Source organism: Lipotes vexillifer, unplaced genomic scaffold, assembly GCF_000442215.2.
Source record: "Lipotes vexillifer unplaced genomic scaffold, Lipotes_vexillifer_v1.1 scaffold484, whole genome shotgun sequence".
NCBI lineage: Eukaryota > Metazoa > Chordata > Mammalia > Artiodactyla > Lipotidae > Lipotes > Lipotes vexillifer.
The window spans coordinates 1,284,844-1,305,201 of record NW_006786458.1 but is presented as its reverse complement, the minus strand read 5'-3'; the positions used below and the strand labels follow the sequence as shown (position 1 = coordinate 1,305,201).

Here is a 20,358-nt window from a genome sequence, read left to right as displayed (position 1 = left end):
GCTGAACCTGACCTCTGACTATGGGCATTGGAAGCTTCACAGTTCTGAGTTCAGACTGAAAGTTAACATTTAGATAACGATAGAAAGCATATTTGCAGGCTATGTTTGTAGACTTTAGGAGAAATACTGGTAATATAGGTAGATGAAATAGTTAAAGTGGATACCACTCTTATATAGTAGCTTTAAGGACATCAAAAGAGATGCCAAAGGACTCCACTGCTTCAAATTTGTTCTTCCCTAATTTAATGTTCCTTATGATGACAGGACTATGTGAAGCACAAAGTTGATGTCAGATCAGTTCCACCATAATTTATCATTTTCCTATAGGCTGAATAGTATACTATGTATTTTGAATGAAAAAGTGGTAAAAATAACCCCCCTTTTAAGGAATTAATGACCTAGTATTACAGAAAAATCCAACCCTTTACTTAGGAACATTAAAGCTGTGACAGGTTTAACTTATCAGATTAATAATCTGTTATCTTACGTATAGATGCTCTTGAAGAGCTGGTCTGGATGCACACACTCTGTTGAGGGAAAATGTCCAGAAAATGAAGTGCTTTCTCAGAAAGGTGGGTTTCAGTGCAGTGTTGAAATGGCATGGCATGGAAGGCTGAAGAGAGTTAAAATTGGATGCTGATAAGTAAAGTAAATGGATTCTAAGGGTGCTTTGCTTACCTAATGACATTTTCAACTGTGCCCAGCAACATGAATATTTCAAGGTTTTCATTTCTGTTATTAATCATTATTGGGAAGAAAGGTTGTTTACAAGTTCACCTGGAAACTTTCTGTATAGCTACACATAACGTTTTTGTCCCTGGGACTTTTATCCAAAAATCAGCTGCTTTAGAAAGTATTTTGGTTTATTTGTTTTGTTTTCTTTTTTAATAATCCACCTAAGATATGCAGGAAAATAGAGCAGTGACATACCTGAGTAACATAACATGATCAAAATTCTTCCTTTTTTTAAGGATTATTTCTTGCCAAGCCGAAAAACGTAATAAGGTAGTTTCTATTTTAGAATCTATACCTATTTTGTCTCCATTTGTCCATATTTCAAGGCCAGCTAATGTCACTTGAATGTCCAAGGTTTTATAAATCTGTTCAAAGGAGAAATAATTTTTCACAGTGTCAAGTTGCAGAAGGATCCTTTATCATGACTATATTCCTTTACATTAAAAAAGTAATTTTAATGTGTGAAGTACATAAGCAAAAGTTTAGACCTCATTTTACTAACAGCTGTATTGAAACAGTATGTAGAGTTGAGTCGTCCAGAATACTGGGTGAATTGCCATGACCAACAAAGAAACTTGACCAAAAACACCTGATTCTCCTTGAACTGTTATAATCCTTACATACACTGGGCTCAGGATATGTCTAAAATAAATAATTTACTAAAGCTCTGAGATTATACATGACCTGAAAATATGAATTTATGAACAGTGGCACATAATGGAATGAATGTTCTTTATTCATCTCTCTACTTAGGTCATGAGTTTGTTCTGTAGCAGATTAGAAAGTTGGTATTGTTATCAAAAACCCATAGCTTAGCTTTCATGTTTGTTCCCCATGTTTGATTTTTGGAACTCCTTTGTTGTGTAAGAAATCTTATTGGGGATTGCTCAAAGCCTCAAAACAGACAGAAATAGTTGTAGCCCAAGGATTCTCACCCCTATTCCCATCTGCTTTTGTAAACACCTAGTTGATAGGTACTCTGATGCCAGGACAGAAGAGTTTAAGAGTTTAAGTCATTTCATAACCATGAGAACTATGGTTCTCATAAACTCTTATAAAGTTAGACCTTTAGTTAAATCATGATCTCAAACCTAACTAGATGTCCATTCCTTTTGTCTCTGATAGTATTGTGGAATAAACCTTATGAATTATGTCCCACCAAGCAAGATAATGTTTTTAACCTTTGGATTCTCTGCATTCATGGGTGGGCTTTAGGTCCATAAAACTGGATTCAAGTGCAAATGGGAACAATATTTGTTACTCTATGGATGTGTTCTCTTCTAGTGAAAAAATATCCTATAAAATAAAGCCATATTTTATCTACAGAATGCTTGGGTGGGTTTTGATATACATATTTGGAAGGTTGTTGAGAGAGTTGGTTCACTCTTCTTAACGGAGAAAGAACTTTGGAATTTCTGAGACAAAAGAGGTGAAGACATGAAAGTAAAGTGAGAAAGGATGCAGTGAAATAATGAGTGTGGAGGATAAAGGGCCAGTAAGAAGAGATATGACGGGAAGAGTCAAGGACTTTTAGACTATGCTACTTTAAATTGTTTGTGGTATGAGCCCCCAGTCTGAACTGAAAATCTTTAGTAAAAGTTCAGCAATGTGCAACAATCTTGGAGATGGGACCCCAAGGAGAGAGATAGAGTCTTATATTTGGGTCAGTGTTAGAGGAGTAATAAAGACAATTGCAAGATATAAGAAACAGGAGAAGCAGCACTTGAGATCACCCCCAGAGCAAAGCCAGTACTGGGTGTGGGAGCTCCCCACTATGCCCAGGAAAGGGATTAATTTATATCCAAGGCTAATGGTAGCTCTCAGCCCTTCCAATCCTGTTTGGGAAATTGAGCAATTCCTCCACCTCCTGCCCATGCTAGGGGGCTGAGACAGCCCCGCACACTGTGGAGAGTGTTTTCCAGCCCCATATGACCCAAAGGGCTGGTGAGAACACCTGAAAGATGTGCATCCCAGTGGTGCTCAAGCTGAGAGAAGGGCAGACAGAGCCAGTAGTCTGCAAGCAAAGCCAGTAATCCTATTCAGCTGGGTAACTTGGGGTCAGCTTGAGTTAAGGCAACAAACAGAGAGCTTTACCAGTTTCAGGGCTGCTTCTCCTTCTGTGCCCAAGCAGGGAATTTAATTTGCAGCCCCACTCATTGCTGAATATAGACTTCAGCCTGTCTGACCAGGGACCCTCACTGTGAGACGCTACATAGCCCATTCAACTGCAGAATTTGAACAGAGTTCAGCCCATGGCTTCCCCCATCTGCGGAGCAAAACTGGTGGCCTCATCTAACCTGGGAATTCAGTGCACTCAGGTCTGATTCAGGCCCCAAACATCCTAGTAAAAAACTAGAAAAAGATCAAATGTCCTTCAACTGGTGAATGCAAAAACCACTGATCTAAAGGAGCGATTTCTTACAATGTCTTTCTTTGGGGCCTCTTTATCCTGGTAATGGAGCTGTTCGGAAGGAGTCAGCTTTAAAAAGATGTGTATAATTCACAGTCTTGCTTCTTTGACAGGATACTAGTTCATTTCATGTTAGACGAATTAATCATTTTAGTGAATTTTACAGAAATATTTCCCCTGATTTCTCTGTCTAAACATGGGCAATAAATTATAGCTTGAAAGACTTTTTGCTATGCAAAGGTCATGGAAGAGTGATTTAAAATAGTGGGTTTGATTTACTCATGATGGGTATTCAAATCTTTGTACATTGCTTTATAAATTTTGTGATAGTGACCAATATTTGAAAGTTATGTAAATATTAAGTGTCATTTACTTAGAAAACCAAAAACTTAGAGCTATGATGCATTTGTTGCTGTGATTTTTTTTTTCAGTGGAATTTTGCTAGACCACTTGGTGAACTGTTATGTTTTGGGCTGTCTTAATATCAGTATTACTACAAAAATCCAGCAGAGATCTATTCTAAAAGTTTCTTTCCATTTGTGATTTTGGCTTGATTCAGACTGTATCAAATCTTACCATGTTGACAAAATTGACCATTCCCCAAACTTGATTCCTTAGTTTGTTAGGGTGATTATTCCTGCGATACTGGAAATATAGACATCAAATCAATACTCATTAATCATAGGAGTTGAATAAAAATTCAACATCATGAGATATTTCAAAGAAAAAAATTCATTGGCTTTCCTTCCAGAAAGCTAAAACATCTGGGCAACTTATGCAGAAATACATGTTTTATATAAAATAACTAGATATAGCAGTTTCAGAAGTCATGTTTCACCTTGGCACTACTTTAAGGTTTTCTTTATAACTCTGTTCCCTCTTCACATTAAATATATTACATTACGTTGATTTATTAAACCAACTGATAAGTGTTCTTTAGAGTCCATATTCATAACAAAACTTATTAAAGCTCCACAGCAATCATTATATTGCAAAAAACAACTTTGTCAGCACTCCTGTATCCATGGTGGCTACAAACTAAGGAGCATATAATCAAGGATCATCCTGGAGCCAGGGATATGATGGAGAGGGACAAGAAATTGTGGTTTCCCCCTCCTTCCTCTCCAGGAAAAGGCTAAGAAGACAAAGCAGTTTCCTCCTCCAGCTTATTTTGTATGTCGTTCTGTTCTTACAAATGGATTCCCTATTTGTACTTGTTCTCAACATTATCAATTTAGATCTAATAAAATACACTTAATAGTAACATAAGGTATCCCCTAGAGATAAATGCAAATGGTCAAGCTTCTTTTATAATAATAATTAAAAAAATGCCTTTTCTGAATGCTGCAATTATCCTATAGTTAACATTCCATTGCTCGCCTGTTATCTTAAATATCTGAATACCCCAAAGATATTACATTAGAATCCCTTTAACTTTCATTTCCTACCCACCCCTCAACTTACTACTCATTGATTTAAATGCCACTATTCTACTGAAACTATTCCTGATAGGCCCATAAATGTCCTCTTAATTACCAAATCCATTGCATTACTAGAATAAACTTTCATTGTTATGCACACTTTTTCTTTTGATATGTGCTGGATTGGGTTTGCAAATATTTTTAGGGTATTTGCAGTCGTATTTGTAAGTGAAATTGACTTATAATTTTACTTTCTTCTCTGGATTTGTTATCAGTATCATCATAGGTTGTTATGGTAATGACTCTTAAGGAATCACTCTTCCGGATATCTGCACCGATGTGTGGTTCCCTCAACCATTGATTCTAGACTTGGCCATATGACTTTAGTTAATAAGACATTAATAAGTGTCCTATAAGCAGAAGCTTGAAAAGCTCTTGTACATTGAAGCCTGGTCTCTCATGATGTTTTGATGCCCAGCTATAGTACCAGAAGAACGGGCTTGCCTACTGGGGACACATGGGCCAAACCCAACACTATGTACCAGACAAGTGGCTAAGGCCAGGTTACACCATCCATCCAGCCCAGTGGAGCCACCAGATTACTGCAACTGTATAAATGACCCACACTAAGTTTTGGGTAGTTTGTTACACAGCAGTAGATAACTAATGTGAACGTTATAATAACTATGAAATGTGTGAAGAGTGTTTCCTATTCTTGAAAACAGTGTATAAAAGATGGGGTTTTCTGTTACAATAAATTTTGGTAAAATTTGTCTTTAAACTCATGTGAGCCTAGTTATTTGTCAGTAGATTGTGGACTACTTATTTAACTTTAAAACTTTGTTATATTCTTTTCGGAGTTTCCTATTTTTTCAAAAGTCAGCTTCTTAACATTGTACTACGTTCTTCTGCTCATAAATTTATTGGCACAAGGTTGTACATATATTTTTAATGATATATATATAACCTTTCCTATATTTATAGTTAGGTTTTTCTTTCATTCCTAATTTTATTTGTACTTCTATTTTTGTCTTAATAAGTATTGTCAGAAGTTCCTCTATTTTATTTATCTTTCCAAGGGACTAGCATTTGACTTTGTTTCTTTTTGTCTTGTGCTTTTTATCAATTTTACTCATTATTAAAATTATTTTTCCTTCTCTTTTTTGATTTTATTCTGTGTTTATGTTCTGACTTTTCCAGTTAGACTCTTAATTCATTAAATTCCTTTCTTTTTTAATATAAATGTTTGTCTACAAATGTCCTTCTAATTACTGTTATGCCACCTGCATCTAGAAAAATTTATCTCAACTAATGTTCTCTTTTTGCTATTATAAATATTTCATACTTTCAGATTTGACTTGTTTAGTCAATTAATATTTAGCAATGTATTTTTCTTTTAGTTTCCAAATCGATTTTTGTTTTGTAGTCTAGTTTAACAATTTTTTTGTTATACCTTCCAATTTGGTTGTGGTTAAAAAAAAAAAGCGGTGATCTTCTCCATATATATCTTTCCTATCTGTTTTACTTCCTTTGTGGCAAAATGTCAGTTTAATTCTTGAAAATGTTTTGTTTGAACTTGAAATGAATACATGTTGTCTTTTTTTCTGGTTGCAGTATACATCCATCACTTGATTAGATCAAACCTATATTTATGTGCTTCAAACCTTTGGTATTTTTGTTGAATTTTTTCCCTGCTTAGACAAAAATTTTCTAATAGAGATGTAAATAACAACCCTTCTTACCCTGTAACCATGTTTTTTTGTTGTTGTTGTATATCTTTTTATACTCTGCTGTAAGGTGTATAATCTGAAATATCGTTGGATGATTTGCAGTTCTTGGAGCGCTCATTCTTCTTTTCATTATGTTGGTTGACTCTTCCTCGTGTGATTAGCTTTACCTTGGATTATGATTATAGGGCATTTTTGACTTGGAGTCTAGCAGTTTACCGAATTTCTAATCAGTTTTTTTGTTGAAAGCTTGGAGTGGCATTTCTGTATCTAAAGAAAAGTATGTCATGACCCACATCAGTGCAGGACACAGGCTTAGGATTTTGTTTTCCCACGCATAATATTTTCCCTGCCCATTGCTACAGGCAGACAAACAACATGTTTCCTTTCTCTTTGCAGTTTCACTAGAGAGCTTTTCCAGTTCCCTTTCAGAGATGGGACAGCCCTTTTTGGCTCTGAGCCTTATGCAACATATTCTATATACTGTGTGTTGTGTCACCATGCCTTTGAATTTTAGTTACTGTTTTGATGGAGATTCTCTGCCTCATTTTTAGTACTTGGAGATTTTCTGTGTTTTTTTAGCTCAACTATCGATTGTGGACATATTTTCAGTTTTTTGAAGTTGTTCATCATTTCCATATGTTCATAATGTGGAGGGAGGTTCTATTTTGGCTTAGTCTGCTATACTGCCAAAGGACATTATCATCTCTTATATATGTCTGTTTGGGGAAGCTAAAAACAGAACATTGAACCTGGAATGGAATTCTGATTAAAATACTACTTTCTCTTTGTTAAAAGTCACAACTATTGTTTTATAAGAATGAATGGGGAGCAAATGTTTATCTGAAAACTTACCATGTTATCATCAGCAGCAATGAACAGTTCAATAGACTTTTCTTTTTCCATACTCTGGAAATTTATGGAAAATTGAATGAAGTACACTTAATATCTCTTATCTTAACATTTTAAGCTAAAATTTTCAAGGTAAGAAATGTTAGTATTATTGGAAGTTGACATGCAGGAGTATATCTAATAATTCTAGAAATGTAGGTAAATAAAATCCACTATATTATTAAAACATGTGTTTCTATGCATCAGATTCTAGTAAACCTGAAACAACATTCCATATTTTATTATCCTTTTTGTTTGTTTGTTTAGTCTTTCAGGTAAAATAAGGATTGTCAACAAAGAATCATGAATCCAGTTTTTAACACTTAGGGTTTTTTTTAACTTACAAAGTAAATGCTTACTAAGTAAGCTCATGTAAAAGGACCATTTACAGTTGAGAGCAAGACATATAACTGGCCAACAGGAGTGACTGTATTCCTTCTACTCCTCTTCTATCTCCCAATCTCCCTTTATGGGAGTGTCAATTCCAAGGAAACATATAAATGTTGTTAATTATAGATCTTTTATTTTATAAAACACAATACCAAGAAATTCTAAGTTTTCAGCTTTCAGTGTCATGCATTGAGTTACATGCATATGCTCCTGAATATAAACCAGAGGCATATTGTTCAAATATTTGACTGTCATTCTTTTCTGAACTAAGTAATCATTTATTTATTGATTTATTCAATCAAAAAAACCCATCTATTAGGCATCTAGTAAGTTTCAGACACAGTCTACACCATGGATATGTGAAGAAAATAAACACTCACAGATCTTAAAGGCTAACACGTAGAGGGGATTTAAGTTGATATGAACAAGTATAGAAAAGCCTAAAATATGGAGGACTATCATTGTGCCTTCATTCTACTAGAAATTCCACCTTAACAATTAGAATATTTGGCGTGATGAAAGGGGGATAACCTGGCTTATCATCAACAACTCCTCCCCAAAAAGTGGCAGGAAAGACAAGGAAAGAAAAGACAATATCTAAGAGAGATTTCAAGATGTAAATTTCATTCTTTCCAACCACTTATAGCCCTAATACTATAAATCTATATGTAGGATTGTAGATATCCCCCTTCTTAGAAACTGATGAAACAAACTGGGGTTTGCTGTAGGGAATGAACACTTTCTGTATAGATAACAAAAACAAAAGTTTGACATTTCAGATTTCAAACAATGAAGATTCGGATTCAGGCAGCCTATACACTTCATTAACTGGGCTCATAATCTCTCTCTTGAGATCAGTAAAAAAACAGTGATCCTAAAATAGATGAAGAGGCTATTGATATAAGTACATGTATTGATATTATATAAATATTAATATCTACATATTTTATGTTCATAATACATCATTATTTCATTTTCACAAACTACACTTATGTTCATTTATGCATTCATTCATGCATTCATTCATTGCATTCTTTCATTGGGAAATTTCGAAGCTACTTTAGAAGCCTTTTATTTTAATTGCATGATTACTTTGTGTGAAGCAGTGTATGAATTCTTCTCTCACAAATTTAAGAGTCTGTTAGTTAATGCTAACCTCTGAAGTGTGACCCTTTTCTTTTGAAATGTTACTCTTTTAATCCACCTTAAAATCCTATCAAACTACCCCTCCTGTGCTATTATTATAAATTTTCCCCAGTTGCCTATGAAATGAAGTCAAGATTTTTGATGATCGCAGAAATTAGGTCTCACTCTCCAACCAGGTCCCCTCGTGCCTTTGTCTCCTGCCTCTCTGCTTCAATCAAGTTGGTATCTTTATTACTCCCCACTGGGTGTTCCATCCATGGTGATTCCGCCAAATAATTTCTCTTTCCATCAGTTCCTTATGTTCAACTCCTGCCTATGTGTGACACTTTCCATGGTCCTGGACCTCAGACTCTCATAGACGAACAACCACTCACTGTATAAAAGAATGTTACCCAGTTTTCTTACTGTTCTATTTTACAAAGATTGCATTATGACTGAGATTTCATAGTTGACAGCTGCCTTAAACAGAGGCAATATGGTTTAAAAGTATACATTTAATAGAAGAGAATAAAGTCATCCTTGGCTAGAAGGCTGCAGTGGGCATATTCTGTAAAGGGGAATAAATATAAAAATAGAACTCATATCCACTGGAATAATATTCATGATTAATGAACAAAGATTCATTTGGAGAATGAAGGACAGGACTCAGTGTTGGTGCATCAGAAGGACAGGGCAAGAGGATTTGACTCCCATAAGGGTCAGTTAGATGGAGGTTTTAATCTTGTTTCATGTCTTGAAGTTTTATCCTTTAGCTTAATTACTATTCCATCATGGTACCTTATACTTCTCTGGTGTCCTGCTTTACCCTTCCTCCAGACTTAACCCTATTTGGGGTACATAGAAGTCAGTGTGGTAAAGGAAAATACATTAGCAGTCATTGATTTGCTTGTTAGATAGTGATCAATCTCCTTTAGAGGTCAGAGTGTCATAGTTTCTGTTTTAGAATCATTCAGTGATGGTAGTCAATGCAGGAGTAATTTCTGATGTAACACTTTCTGAAGCTGCTTGTAAAGCTAGGATGGGGTTTAAAAATCATACGAGGGAACAATAGTTTCAGAGAAGAGACCTAGGAAGGTCCCATAAGATACCGTGATCTGAGGATGCTTGGTGATCTGCTCTCCTTTTGCGGAGTAGTATGTCTCACTGTAATCTGAGGCTAGGAACTGCCTGGAAAAGAGGGCAGAGAGGTAGTGAGATTCACTTATTCTAAAAAGTTAGCAGATAAAACCTATTATGTGAGAGTGAAGGCTCTAGGCTGCTTTCACTTCTCAGCAAGATCCTCTTATGCTAAAAGCAAATAAGCAAAATCAATCCCAGTCACATGAAAAGCCTTTCTACCTAGATTTCATGGTTTGGTAAAGATGGTAAAAGATTCTGGCAGTTTTAACAAGGCATCATTTTGAGAAGAACCTAGAGAAAATATTATCTAAGTAAAAATCTTCTTGCCTTAAGCGCCAAAATTAATGCAAAAAATTGTGATGTATATGTATCACATATATAAGTATATATACTATATATATTTTATCTAAATATACAGCTGTTGGGTTAATATGTATTAAGATATATGTATCATATGTACATAGATATGGATTTAATATGATTGCAAAATTTTTACATTTTGCATGAAATTGTACAGTATTAACTGTAAATATTGTAACCTCTAAAACAAAAGCTTTAAACTAAAGCAGAGAGATATTGCTATAAAAACAATCGATAAACAAAAAGCCAGTAGATAAGAGTAAAAAAGAAATCAAATAATTCGAAGATCCAAAGAAGGGCAGGAAGAGAAAACCAGAGGAACAAAATCAGAGGCAAACAGAAATTCAATATTAAATACAACCATATCATTCATGACATTAAATGTTAATGGATTAAACTTTCCAACTAGAAATCAGATTGTCAGAATCCACTAAAAAGGCAGAACCCAACTACTTGCCATCTTACAAGAGACACATTTTAAATGTTAAGGCACAGGTAGGTTGGCATGAAAAATAGTATATTATGGAAACAGTAAATATGTGAATGCGGAGCTAAGCTGTATTGCTATCAGGTAGAATACAGTTCCCCAAAAGACGGGCATTCCATAATGACATAATGATAAAAGAGTAAATTCACCATAAAGAAAAAATAATAGTACATGTGTATAACCTAATAGCTAAGCTTCCAAAACATGAAGAAAATATTTTAAAAATTGAAAAGATAAACAATTCCAAATCATAATTGAATGTTTTGACATTCCTCCCTCAGCAGTTGACAGAACAAATAAACAAGTAATATAAGTAAAAGTAGAAGATCTAAATAATCCTATCAACCACTTTGTCCTAATTATTGTTTATAGAGCACTTCACCCAGTAACTGCAAAATACATATTCTTTTCAAGGTATTTTTAACAAATTAGAACATAGGTTTGGCCATAAAACAAATTGCAATACATGTTTTTAAAAATGATATCATACAAAGCTTGAGAAAGGGTATGTAAAAACTACCAAATATTGGAAATTAAATAACCCACTCTTAAATAATCCATGAACCAAAGAAGAAATCTTAAAAGAAATTAGACAATATTTTGAAAGGAATGATAATAAAAATAAAAGACGTCAAGGTGTTTGAAATGCATCTAAACTAATGCTTGAAGGAAATGTCATGGTTTTAAATATTTTAAATACTATGACAAAAAGATCAAATATTTGCATAAAAAAGTAAACACTAAATAAGTGGAATAAATTAAATAATAAAGATAATAGATGGATTCAGTGAAATAAACAGACAATAGCAATAATAAATTCAAAGGGTGGTTATTTGAAAAGATCAACAAATTGATAAACCTCTTTAGATTTGTCAAGAAAAAAAAGAGGGAGAACTCAGATTACCAATATTAGAAATTATAAAAAGGTTATCATTAAAGGTACCACAGATATTAAAAGAATAATCAGAGAATATTATGAAATACTTTATACCAAAAATTTGACAACATACATGAAATATACATTTTCCTTGTAAATTACGATTTAAAACTGACATAAAATGAAATAGAAAATCTGAATAACCCTCTCAATAAAATTGAATTTGTAATCATAAAATCTCCTCCCCACACATACACACAAAAAAATCCCTCAAGGCACAGGTAGTTTCATTCGTGAATTCTATTCAACAATCTAAAAATAACAGTCTTCAGAAAATATAGGAAGAGAGGACACTTCCCAATTCATTTTTGAGAGCACTTCCCAATTCACCTCTTAATATTAAATATGTGACAGAGACATCACACAAAACTAAAACTGCAGAATAATATCTATCGTTAACATGGTGTCAAAATCCTTAAGAAAATCTTGTGAACTGTATACAGCAAAGAGGGTTTTATCACAGGGTTGCAAGTATGGTTTAACATTCAAATATCAATCAGTGTAAATTACCATATGGACATTTCAATGGATACAGATGAAATGCTTTCAGTAAACTTCTCAGGGAGCTATCTTAAACTCATAAAGTACACAAATACAAGTCTACTGGCAATATAATATTAATCATTCAATATTTATCACTTTTCCCTTAAGATCAGGGATACTGTAAGATTGCCAACTCTTCTATTTCTACTCAGATTGTACTGGAGTTCCTAGCCATTACAATAAAGCATAGAAATAAAAGGAATAATGACTAGACAGAAAGATATACGACTGCCAATATTTGCTGATGAAAATCTCTAAGTAATCTATGAAACAATAGATAAATCCGTAGATTAAGACCTCACAATAGAAAAATGAAATAATAAAAAACAATTCTGCTTACAAGAGCACTGAAAGCATTAAATATGTAGAAATACATCTAAGCAAAGACATATGAGAGCTGTACACTGTAAACTACAAAACATTGTTGATAGAAATTAAAGATCTAAATTAATATAGAGATGTAACACGAAGACTCAATATTGTTGATAGCAATTCTTTCAGATTCATGTATAAATTCAGTAAAATCACAACCAAACTTCTAGCAGGCTCTTTAAAAAATAAAAATTAACAAGTGAGTTCTAGATTTTATAGAGAAATGCTAAGGATCTAGAATTTTTTTTAATTCTGCAAAAGAAGAGCAAAATTATAGAAGTTACCCACATTGGCTTTTAGACTTACTTTAAAGCTGCAGTAATCAAGACAATGTGGTCATAGCTTGGGGATTGAAAAGTAGGTGAACAGGATAAAATAGAGAGCTCAGAAATAGTCATTTGCTTTTGGTCCAAGGTGCAAAAGCTATCCAATCCAAAGAAAGGCAATTCAACAAAAGAGGCTGGCTATGTGTATGCAAAACCAAGAACCTTGACCCACCTTCAAATTACACACACACACACACACACACACACACACACACACACACACACACACAGGCACACACACACAAACACAAATTCAAGATGATAATAGACCAAAACTAAAAGCTAAAACCCTGAAAACATTAGAAAATTTAGTAAATTGAAACTTCTTCAAAATTATAGATTTTACTTTTTAAAAGAATATTAAGAAAATGAATATAAAAAGTAACAGGATGGAGAAAACAGTTAACAAGAAATATATCTGACAAAGGGCTAATCTCCAAATTGTATGAAGATCTTCAACTCAGTAAAGGACAATTAACCCAATTAAAAATAGGTAAATATTTAAACAGACACTTTACAAAAGATATACAAATGGACAATAATCACATAAAAAAGTTTTCAACAGGGAACTGAAAACTTATCCAAAATGAAATATCACCACAAACCCACCAGTATAACTAAAATTAAAAAGGGGCGAGAACACAAAATGACGAAGAGGATTCGGAGCAACTGGAATTCTCATACATTGTTCGCAGTATTTTGGAAAATGATCTGACAGTTTTTTATAAAACTAAACATATACATACCCTGTGATCCAGAAACTTCACTCCTTGGCGTTCACCAAGGAGAAATGAAAACATATATTTATAAAAGGACTATACAAGAATGCTCATTCAAGCTTTACTCATGATAGCCAAACGCTGGAAAAAGCCAAGGTCTCCATCAATAGAATGGATAAAAAAAATGCTCGTGTATATGTGTGTGTGTATACATATATATATATATATATATATATATGTATACACACACACACACACACACACATATATACATACACATCATGGAGTAGTACTCAGAAAGTAAAAGAACCACACTTCTGATACATGAACTACATGAATGAATCTCTGTCTATGGAATGCTAAAATAAAGAAGCCTTACACAAAGGGTACATGCAGTGTAAATCTATTTATAGAAACTTCCAGAATGGACAGAATAATCTATGATGAGTAAAACCTCTGTGAACAGGTTTTGAGAGAAGTTGACTAGGAAGGAGGAGGAGGAAATTTTCTGAGTGACAGTTCTTTTATAATTCACTTGTACAGAAATTTGGGTAACACAGGTATGTGCATTCATCAAAATTCAATGCATGTACACTTGAGGTTGTGCATTTCATTGCATGAAAATTTTACATTGTAAGAAAAACTCAACACATATTAAACTCTAATGATATGCTTGCTGACGTACTTAGGGGGAAGTATACTAATGTCTGCAATATAATTTGGTATGCATAAAAATAAGATGGAGGATGGATGGTTGATAGAGGAATGGATAGACAAAGAAATATGATATAAAATAAATATAGTGAAATGTTAATGAGCATATTTGTATTTGTGTGTCTTAATGGGATTATGGGTATATGTTTATTCATTTATTCAACAGTGGTGCACAAGATACAGGTCACTGCCCTCAAGGAAGCCACAGCTTGGCAAAGAAAATATCAAGTAAATGTAATTGGGTATTATAAGCATCATAATACGAGAAATGCAGTGACTGTGTGAGAGATATTGAAAAGAGGGGTCAGGGGCAAGGAGCAGCACATGCGAAGGCCCTGAGGTAGGAAGAAGCTTGACACATTTGAAGGACAGAGAGAGGTTTAATATTGCCAGAAAATCAAGTGTAAGTTGAATAGAAATGAGAAACGAAAAGTTAGGAAAGAGTCAAATCATGTACAGCCCACTAAGTCACTTAAGAGGATTTGGACTTTAGCCTAAGAGCAAAGAGAAGCAAAAGGTTTAGGCAGAAGAATGCAGAAGTTTGTCTGGTATTTTAGATGGCTTGCTTACTATGGATAATGATCAGCAGAAATCACAACTGTAGGCAGAAAAAGAATTTACAGGTTATTGATGGTGTGCAGGTGATTTGAGCAGGGCAGTGGCTGCAGGAATAGTGACGAGTAGATGATTCCAAAGACTATTTACGTACTGGAATCTTCAAGGCTTAGTGATTGCTTGATAGAGGAGGCAAAAGAAAAGAGTCAAGGATTGCCCCAGTTTTCTGGTTTGTTTAACTTTTTCACCACTGAAAGGTGGATCTTTTGAAGGAGGGGCAGCTTTGAGGGAGGAAGAGGGGAGGTTTGTGTTTGTTGAATGTGAGGAATGCATTAGTTAGGACTTTTTTGATTACAAGTGTAATATAAAATTAGAACTTTATTATAAAGATGCAGAATTCATAGATGGGCAGACAAGAAACTAGGTGCTCAATCAAATAAGAAGGGTTGAATCCCATCTTACAACATAACTATATGTATAGGGGTGTGTGTGTGTGTGTGTGTGTGTGTGTGTGTGTGTGTGTAACAAGATGTTATAATGGGACTTTTTTGAAATTTCAGTGCTTGAATATGGATTTTATATTAGCTAATATAATGAAACTGTTGTTAATATTGTTAGGTGTGATAATATTGCTTCTCATCTTGTCATTCTGCTGTCAATAAACAGAATTTTCCCTTTTTTTATTTTAGAATTGTATTTATTTTTGTTTAATTTTGAATTCATTTTAATTTTAGAAGCATTTTAGGTTTAGAGAAACATTGGATAGACAATATAGAAAATTCCCATGGACCCCACAACTCAGGTTTTCCTGTTGTTAACACCTTATATTACCCTGGTATATCTGTCACAACTAATGAACCAAGATTGATATTATCAATTAAAGGCTACATTTATCCAGATTTCCATAGTTTTTGTCTAATGTCCTTTTACTGTTTTAGGATTCCATCCAGGACACATTATATTTAGTTGTCATTTCTCCTTAGGCTCCTCTAGATTGTGATAGTTTTTCAGACTTCCGTTATTTTTGATGACCTTGACAGTTTTGAAGCATACTGGTCAAATACTGGTCAGGTTTTTTGTAGGCTTTCCCTCAATTGAGGTTTTTCTGATGTTTTTCTCATGTTTAGACTGGAGTTATGGAGACTTGATAGAAAACAAAATCAAGTGCCATTTTTCATCACATCATATAAAGAGTACATGCTGTCAACATGACTTCTTACTGATGTTTAACATGGACTGCTTTGCTGAGGTAGCATTTGTCAGCTTTCTCCACTGTAAAGTTATACTTTTTCCTCCTTCCATATTATTCTGTCTACTCTTTGAAAGGAAATCACTATGCACAGCCCATGCTCAAAGGGTAGGGCTCCTCCTGGGGGGGGCACGTTTCTACATCAACTTTTTGATTTTTCCTTATGGGAGATTTGTCTATTCTCCCTCATTAATTTACTTGTTCAATCTTTTATTTATATCAATATGGGCTCATGGATATTAACTGATACTTTGTGTTATGGTCCAAAACCATGTTATTGCCTTTGTTGCTCAAATTGTCCTTTTGGCCACTGAGAGATCTTTCATCTGGCCCCCTGTGTTCTCTTGACATAATTCCCATCAATGTGGGTTTGGGTTTGTTTTTTCATTTGTTTGAGAGCTTCCTTACTTTCTAGAACTACAAGATGCTCCCAACTCATTTTGTATATTTCCTGCCCTGTCCAGGCTCATCTTGTAGATTCATATTGGAAATTTTCATATTAGTCTGGATTAAGTCTTAAGACAATAGTCTCTTAAGACAAGAGACTAGTTCTCTCTTGTTTCTATAAATGTACTGCCCATTCCTCTAAGGTCTACCCACCATTAATATATTGGATTCCGTTTCTTCTTGTCCCCTAGCCCCAATATCATCATTCTGGCAGGTTCTTTCTCGAGACTGAATACTCTCAATTAGTATATATACAAATATGCTGCCATTTTTTTATCTTTTCAAAAAGCATTTCTTCTTTTACATCACCCTACCTTCCACCCAGCTACTACTCCGTTCCTGACTTCTTTTAATAGCACAGCTTCTTGAAAGATGAATGTACAGTTCCTCTCTCCCCATTTGCTCTTGAAATTACTCCAAACATACTTTTCATCCTTTACTCAATGAAACACTTCTTGTCAATGTTACTGATGATCTGCACCTTTGCCAAATCCAGTGGTCAATTCTCAATCTTCACTAACTTGACCTTTTACAAACTTTGACACTATTGATGACTTTCACCTTTTGAAGAGTTTAGCTCATTTGTGGATCTCCTCCATGCTTATTCACTGCTTCTTCTTAGTCTCATTTGTTGCATCATCCTTCCCTCCCCAGTATCTAAATACCTCAGATCCCCAGGGCTCGATTCTTGTAATGTTATATACAGTCACTAACAAGGTGGTTCTCAACCAAACTAATGGCTTTTTCTTACTCTGGTACCACAAATCTAGCAGTGCCTTGCATATACACACTGTATTCAATATAAATTTGTTGAATGAAATAAACCTAATTTGCAACATGATTATTATCTGGCTACATCCACGTGTGTTTCTAAAAATTTTGATCATACTTGAAACAACTTTAATCCAAATGAGCATCTCTACCAGTAGAGTTTCTGATAATCTTTCAGGTCATTACAAGAGATAGTTGAAGACTGATGGGCGTACTCAGTATATCTGACCCATCACCAAACAAATACTCATCCACATATCAAATGGAACTTAGCAGCTTCATTCACAGTGACAGTTAAAGAGAGCATTTTAAATTGGGTGATAGGTTGGAACTATATTGAGCTTGCCTTTATTACAGTCTAAATTGTGGAAACTAGAATAAACAATGTTTAAAATACCAATTGTGAAATCCCAATTATTTATGGTGTCATGTTAAATGATAAGGCTTAAAGGCATTTGTCTGATGCCTTTAGTTATGGCTGAGCTAACTTTCTAGCATGTCTATAAGATTAGAGATATGACATTATCCATGGCTAATCCAGGTGAAACAGCCAAGAACTTTCAAAGAAGAAAAATTTTTGGAACTTACTCATGACCCATAATCAGTAAGTGAAAAGCAGACATTAAAATAAAATTTCTGCTTGGCTCTGTGTTCTTATTGTACACTAGTGCTTTTTTTGAGGGGAAAAGAAACTTTATTTTTTCTTATAAAACTCTTATCAAGTGACTAGTGTGGAATAGTGCAATATTATAATATAACTAGTTTATAATTTATTCTCACTCTCAGGTCACAGCTTTCTGTGTTTAAATTAACATCATCACTAAAGTATATAAAGCTTTAGAAACAAACAAACAAACAAACAATGATCCCTGAAGCAGATTTCTGTCAAAGTGGCTCTGGGAAGTCTGCTTATCAGACAAAAGCAGATTTTAAAAATTAGACAAATATGAGAATGTTCTGTCCCCTCATATCTTAGCTGCAAATTAGTGAAGCAACCTCTCATAGGAGGTTCTCCAATCAAATGCCGTCTTGGTTTCAGGGAGGGGTTTGGAGGTTGTACATTCTTGTGTCCAATTCTTATCATTACTAGGATCACCCTTTAACAAGTAGTGAGGCAGGAGTATGTGTCTTGGGGGCTTCCCAGCTTTGTGAAGCGCATGCCCACTTTCTCCCTTTGACCTCCTTCACAATCCAGGTACCCCTTCAGGCTTGCCCTCCTGAGCTTCCTTCTCTCTTTCTTTCCCTCAGTCCACCTCCCCCTCGCTCAGCGGCCATGGCTCACAGGCCCAGCCGCTCCATGGCATGTGGGATCTTCCCGGACCGGGACACGAACCCGTGTCCTCTGCATCATCAGGCGGACTCTCAACCACTGCGCCACCAGGGAAGCCCCACTTCTTAAGGACTTAACAGAGTGAATTCACAATAGTGGAGGCCCAGGAAGCTATGACAGATGATAAAGAATATATTCTAAGTCAGAAACGGCGGCGCACAATGCAGGCTCAAAATACTTATTCTTGTATGTCCTTTGCCAAGAGAAACATGAAGAAAAGGGGCAGTAAATTCAAGTGAGTGAAGAGAATGAAGTGAATAAAAAAAATAAATCTTATTCAGATTACAATAGAAATGGCAAAAACTTCACACAGAAATACTGGAATAAAGGTTAGCGTTTTCTGTCTGACTTTAAAAGAAATATCATTATAAAGTACTCCAAAACCACATTAATTAAGGGGAACTTGCAATTCTTTTTGTAGAAGCTAGTTTCAGCCCATTAATTGTGTTTTAAGTGCATTGAAAAGAACACTAGATTCAAAATCAGGAACTCTATGTTCACCTGTGACTAATTCTGCTACCTCTGCCAAATCACTTATTTTCTGGGCCCCAGTGCCTTATTTATAACTTGGGAATATCAGATTATTTGATCTTTAAGATTTTTTTTTTAACATCAGGATGCTATGTTTCCATGCTTTTACTGAATTTTTTTCTTCTTTTCCAAGACCTCTTCACTGTAAGTGGAAATTTTTACTTGATAGAATAATGACAAGTTTGGAGGGTTTTTTTATCATTACCCTACTTTCCACAAATTAATATGCATAGTAAATGTCATGTTATACATGCAACAAGAGCCATAAAAAAAATTGACTCACTCTGCTACCCAAAAGGACAAGGTTATTCCTGGGGAATGGCAGACCCAGACTAAAAAGAGTGCATAGAAATTTCACCTCTTAATTCTGATATTCACATTACTTAACTAGTGATATTGAACAAATTACTTAATATTCCTAGAGTTTTGGTTTCCTCGTGGCAAATTAAAGATAATAGTGCTTCCTACACAAGATCACTGTGTAGATTAATAAGATAATTAATGAATAGTGCATAATACATACACGACTCTCAATTTTGTTGAAGGGTTGACATTATTTCTCACTTTCAATTTAACTATTTCATAAGAGCTTTAGGGAATACACTAACTTCGGTAAGGTCAAAATGTTTAAACAACATAGATTTAAAGCCAAGTGGTGACAGGGTATGAAATGAAATGCAATTAGATTTTCTCCAGTTGCATAAGTGATAGCATTCATGATCCTATCCATAAGTCCAATTCCTACAGAACTATGTCACACCTTCACTTCACTCCTCAACAAGCTGTAATTTGCATTTTTAAACAATTTATAGTAACTCTCTTGATCTCTCATGCCCTTCCAGCAACCTTGATATTTTCCTTTTATAACAAAAACTTCTCAAGGAGTTATCTATAATCACTGTCCTCAGTTCTTCATTCTCTCTTTAAGCCGCTCCAGTCAGGTACAAGAGACAATCTCTTTTGTACCCACTGCTCTACTGAAATTACTCATCAAGGTCACCAATGATCTCCATATTTTAAATTTGTGGTTAATTTTCAGTCCCAATTTCATTTCTTGGTCATATTCGATTTGTCATTTGACCCTCTCTCTCTTTTTTATTTTTTGGATACACTATCCTTACTGGAAAGGAAGCCCTGCTTTTTCTCTCTCATTAGATGCTTTTTTTTTTTTTTTTTTT

At 34.6% G+C, this 20,358-nt stretch overlaps 1 protein-coding gene across 1 annotated transcript in view; it reads right to left on the bottom strand.

The window, feature by feature from the left end:
* The window catches only part of ADAM7 (ADAM metallopeptidase domain 7), a 172,387-nt gene that overhangs the window by 151,632 nt on the left and 397 nt on the right, over positions 1 to 20,358 (bottom strand). The window contains 4 exon segments of the mRNA XM_007472327.1: positions 931 to 1,100; positions 3,722 to 3,790; positions 7,149 to 7,202; positions 9,809 to 9,926. Of these exon segments, the coding sequence (XP_007472389.1) occupies positions 931 to 1,100; positions 3,722 to 3,790; positions 7,149 to 7,202; positions 9,809 to 9,926 (411 nt within the window).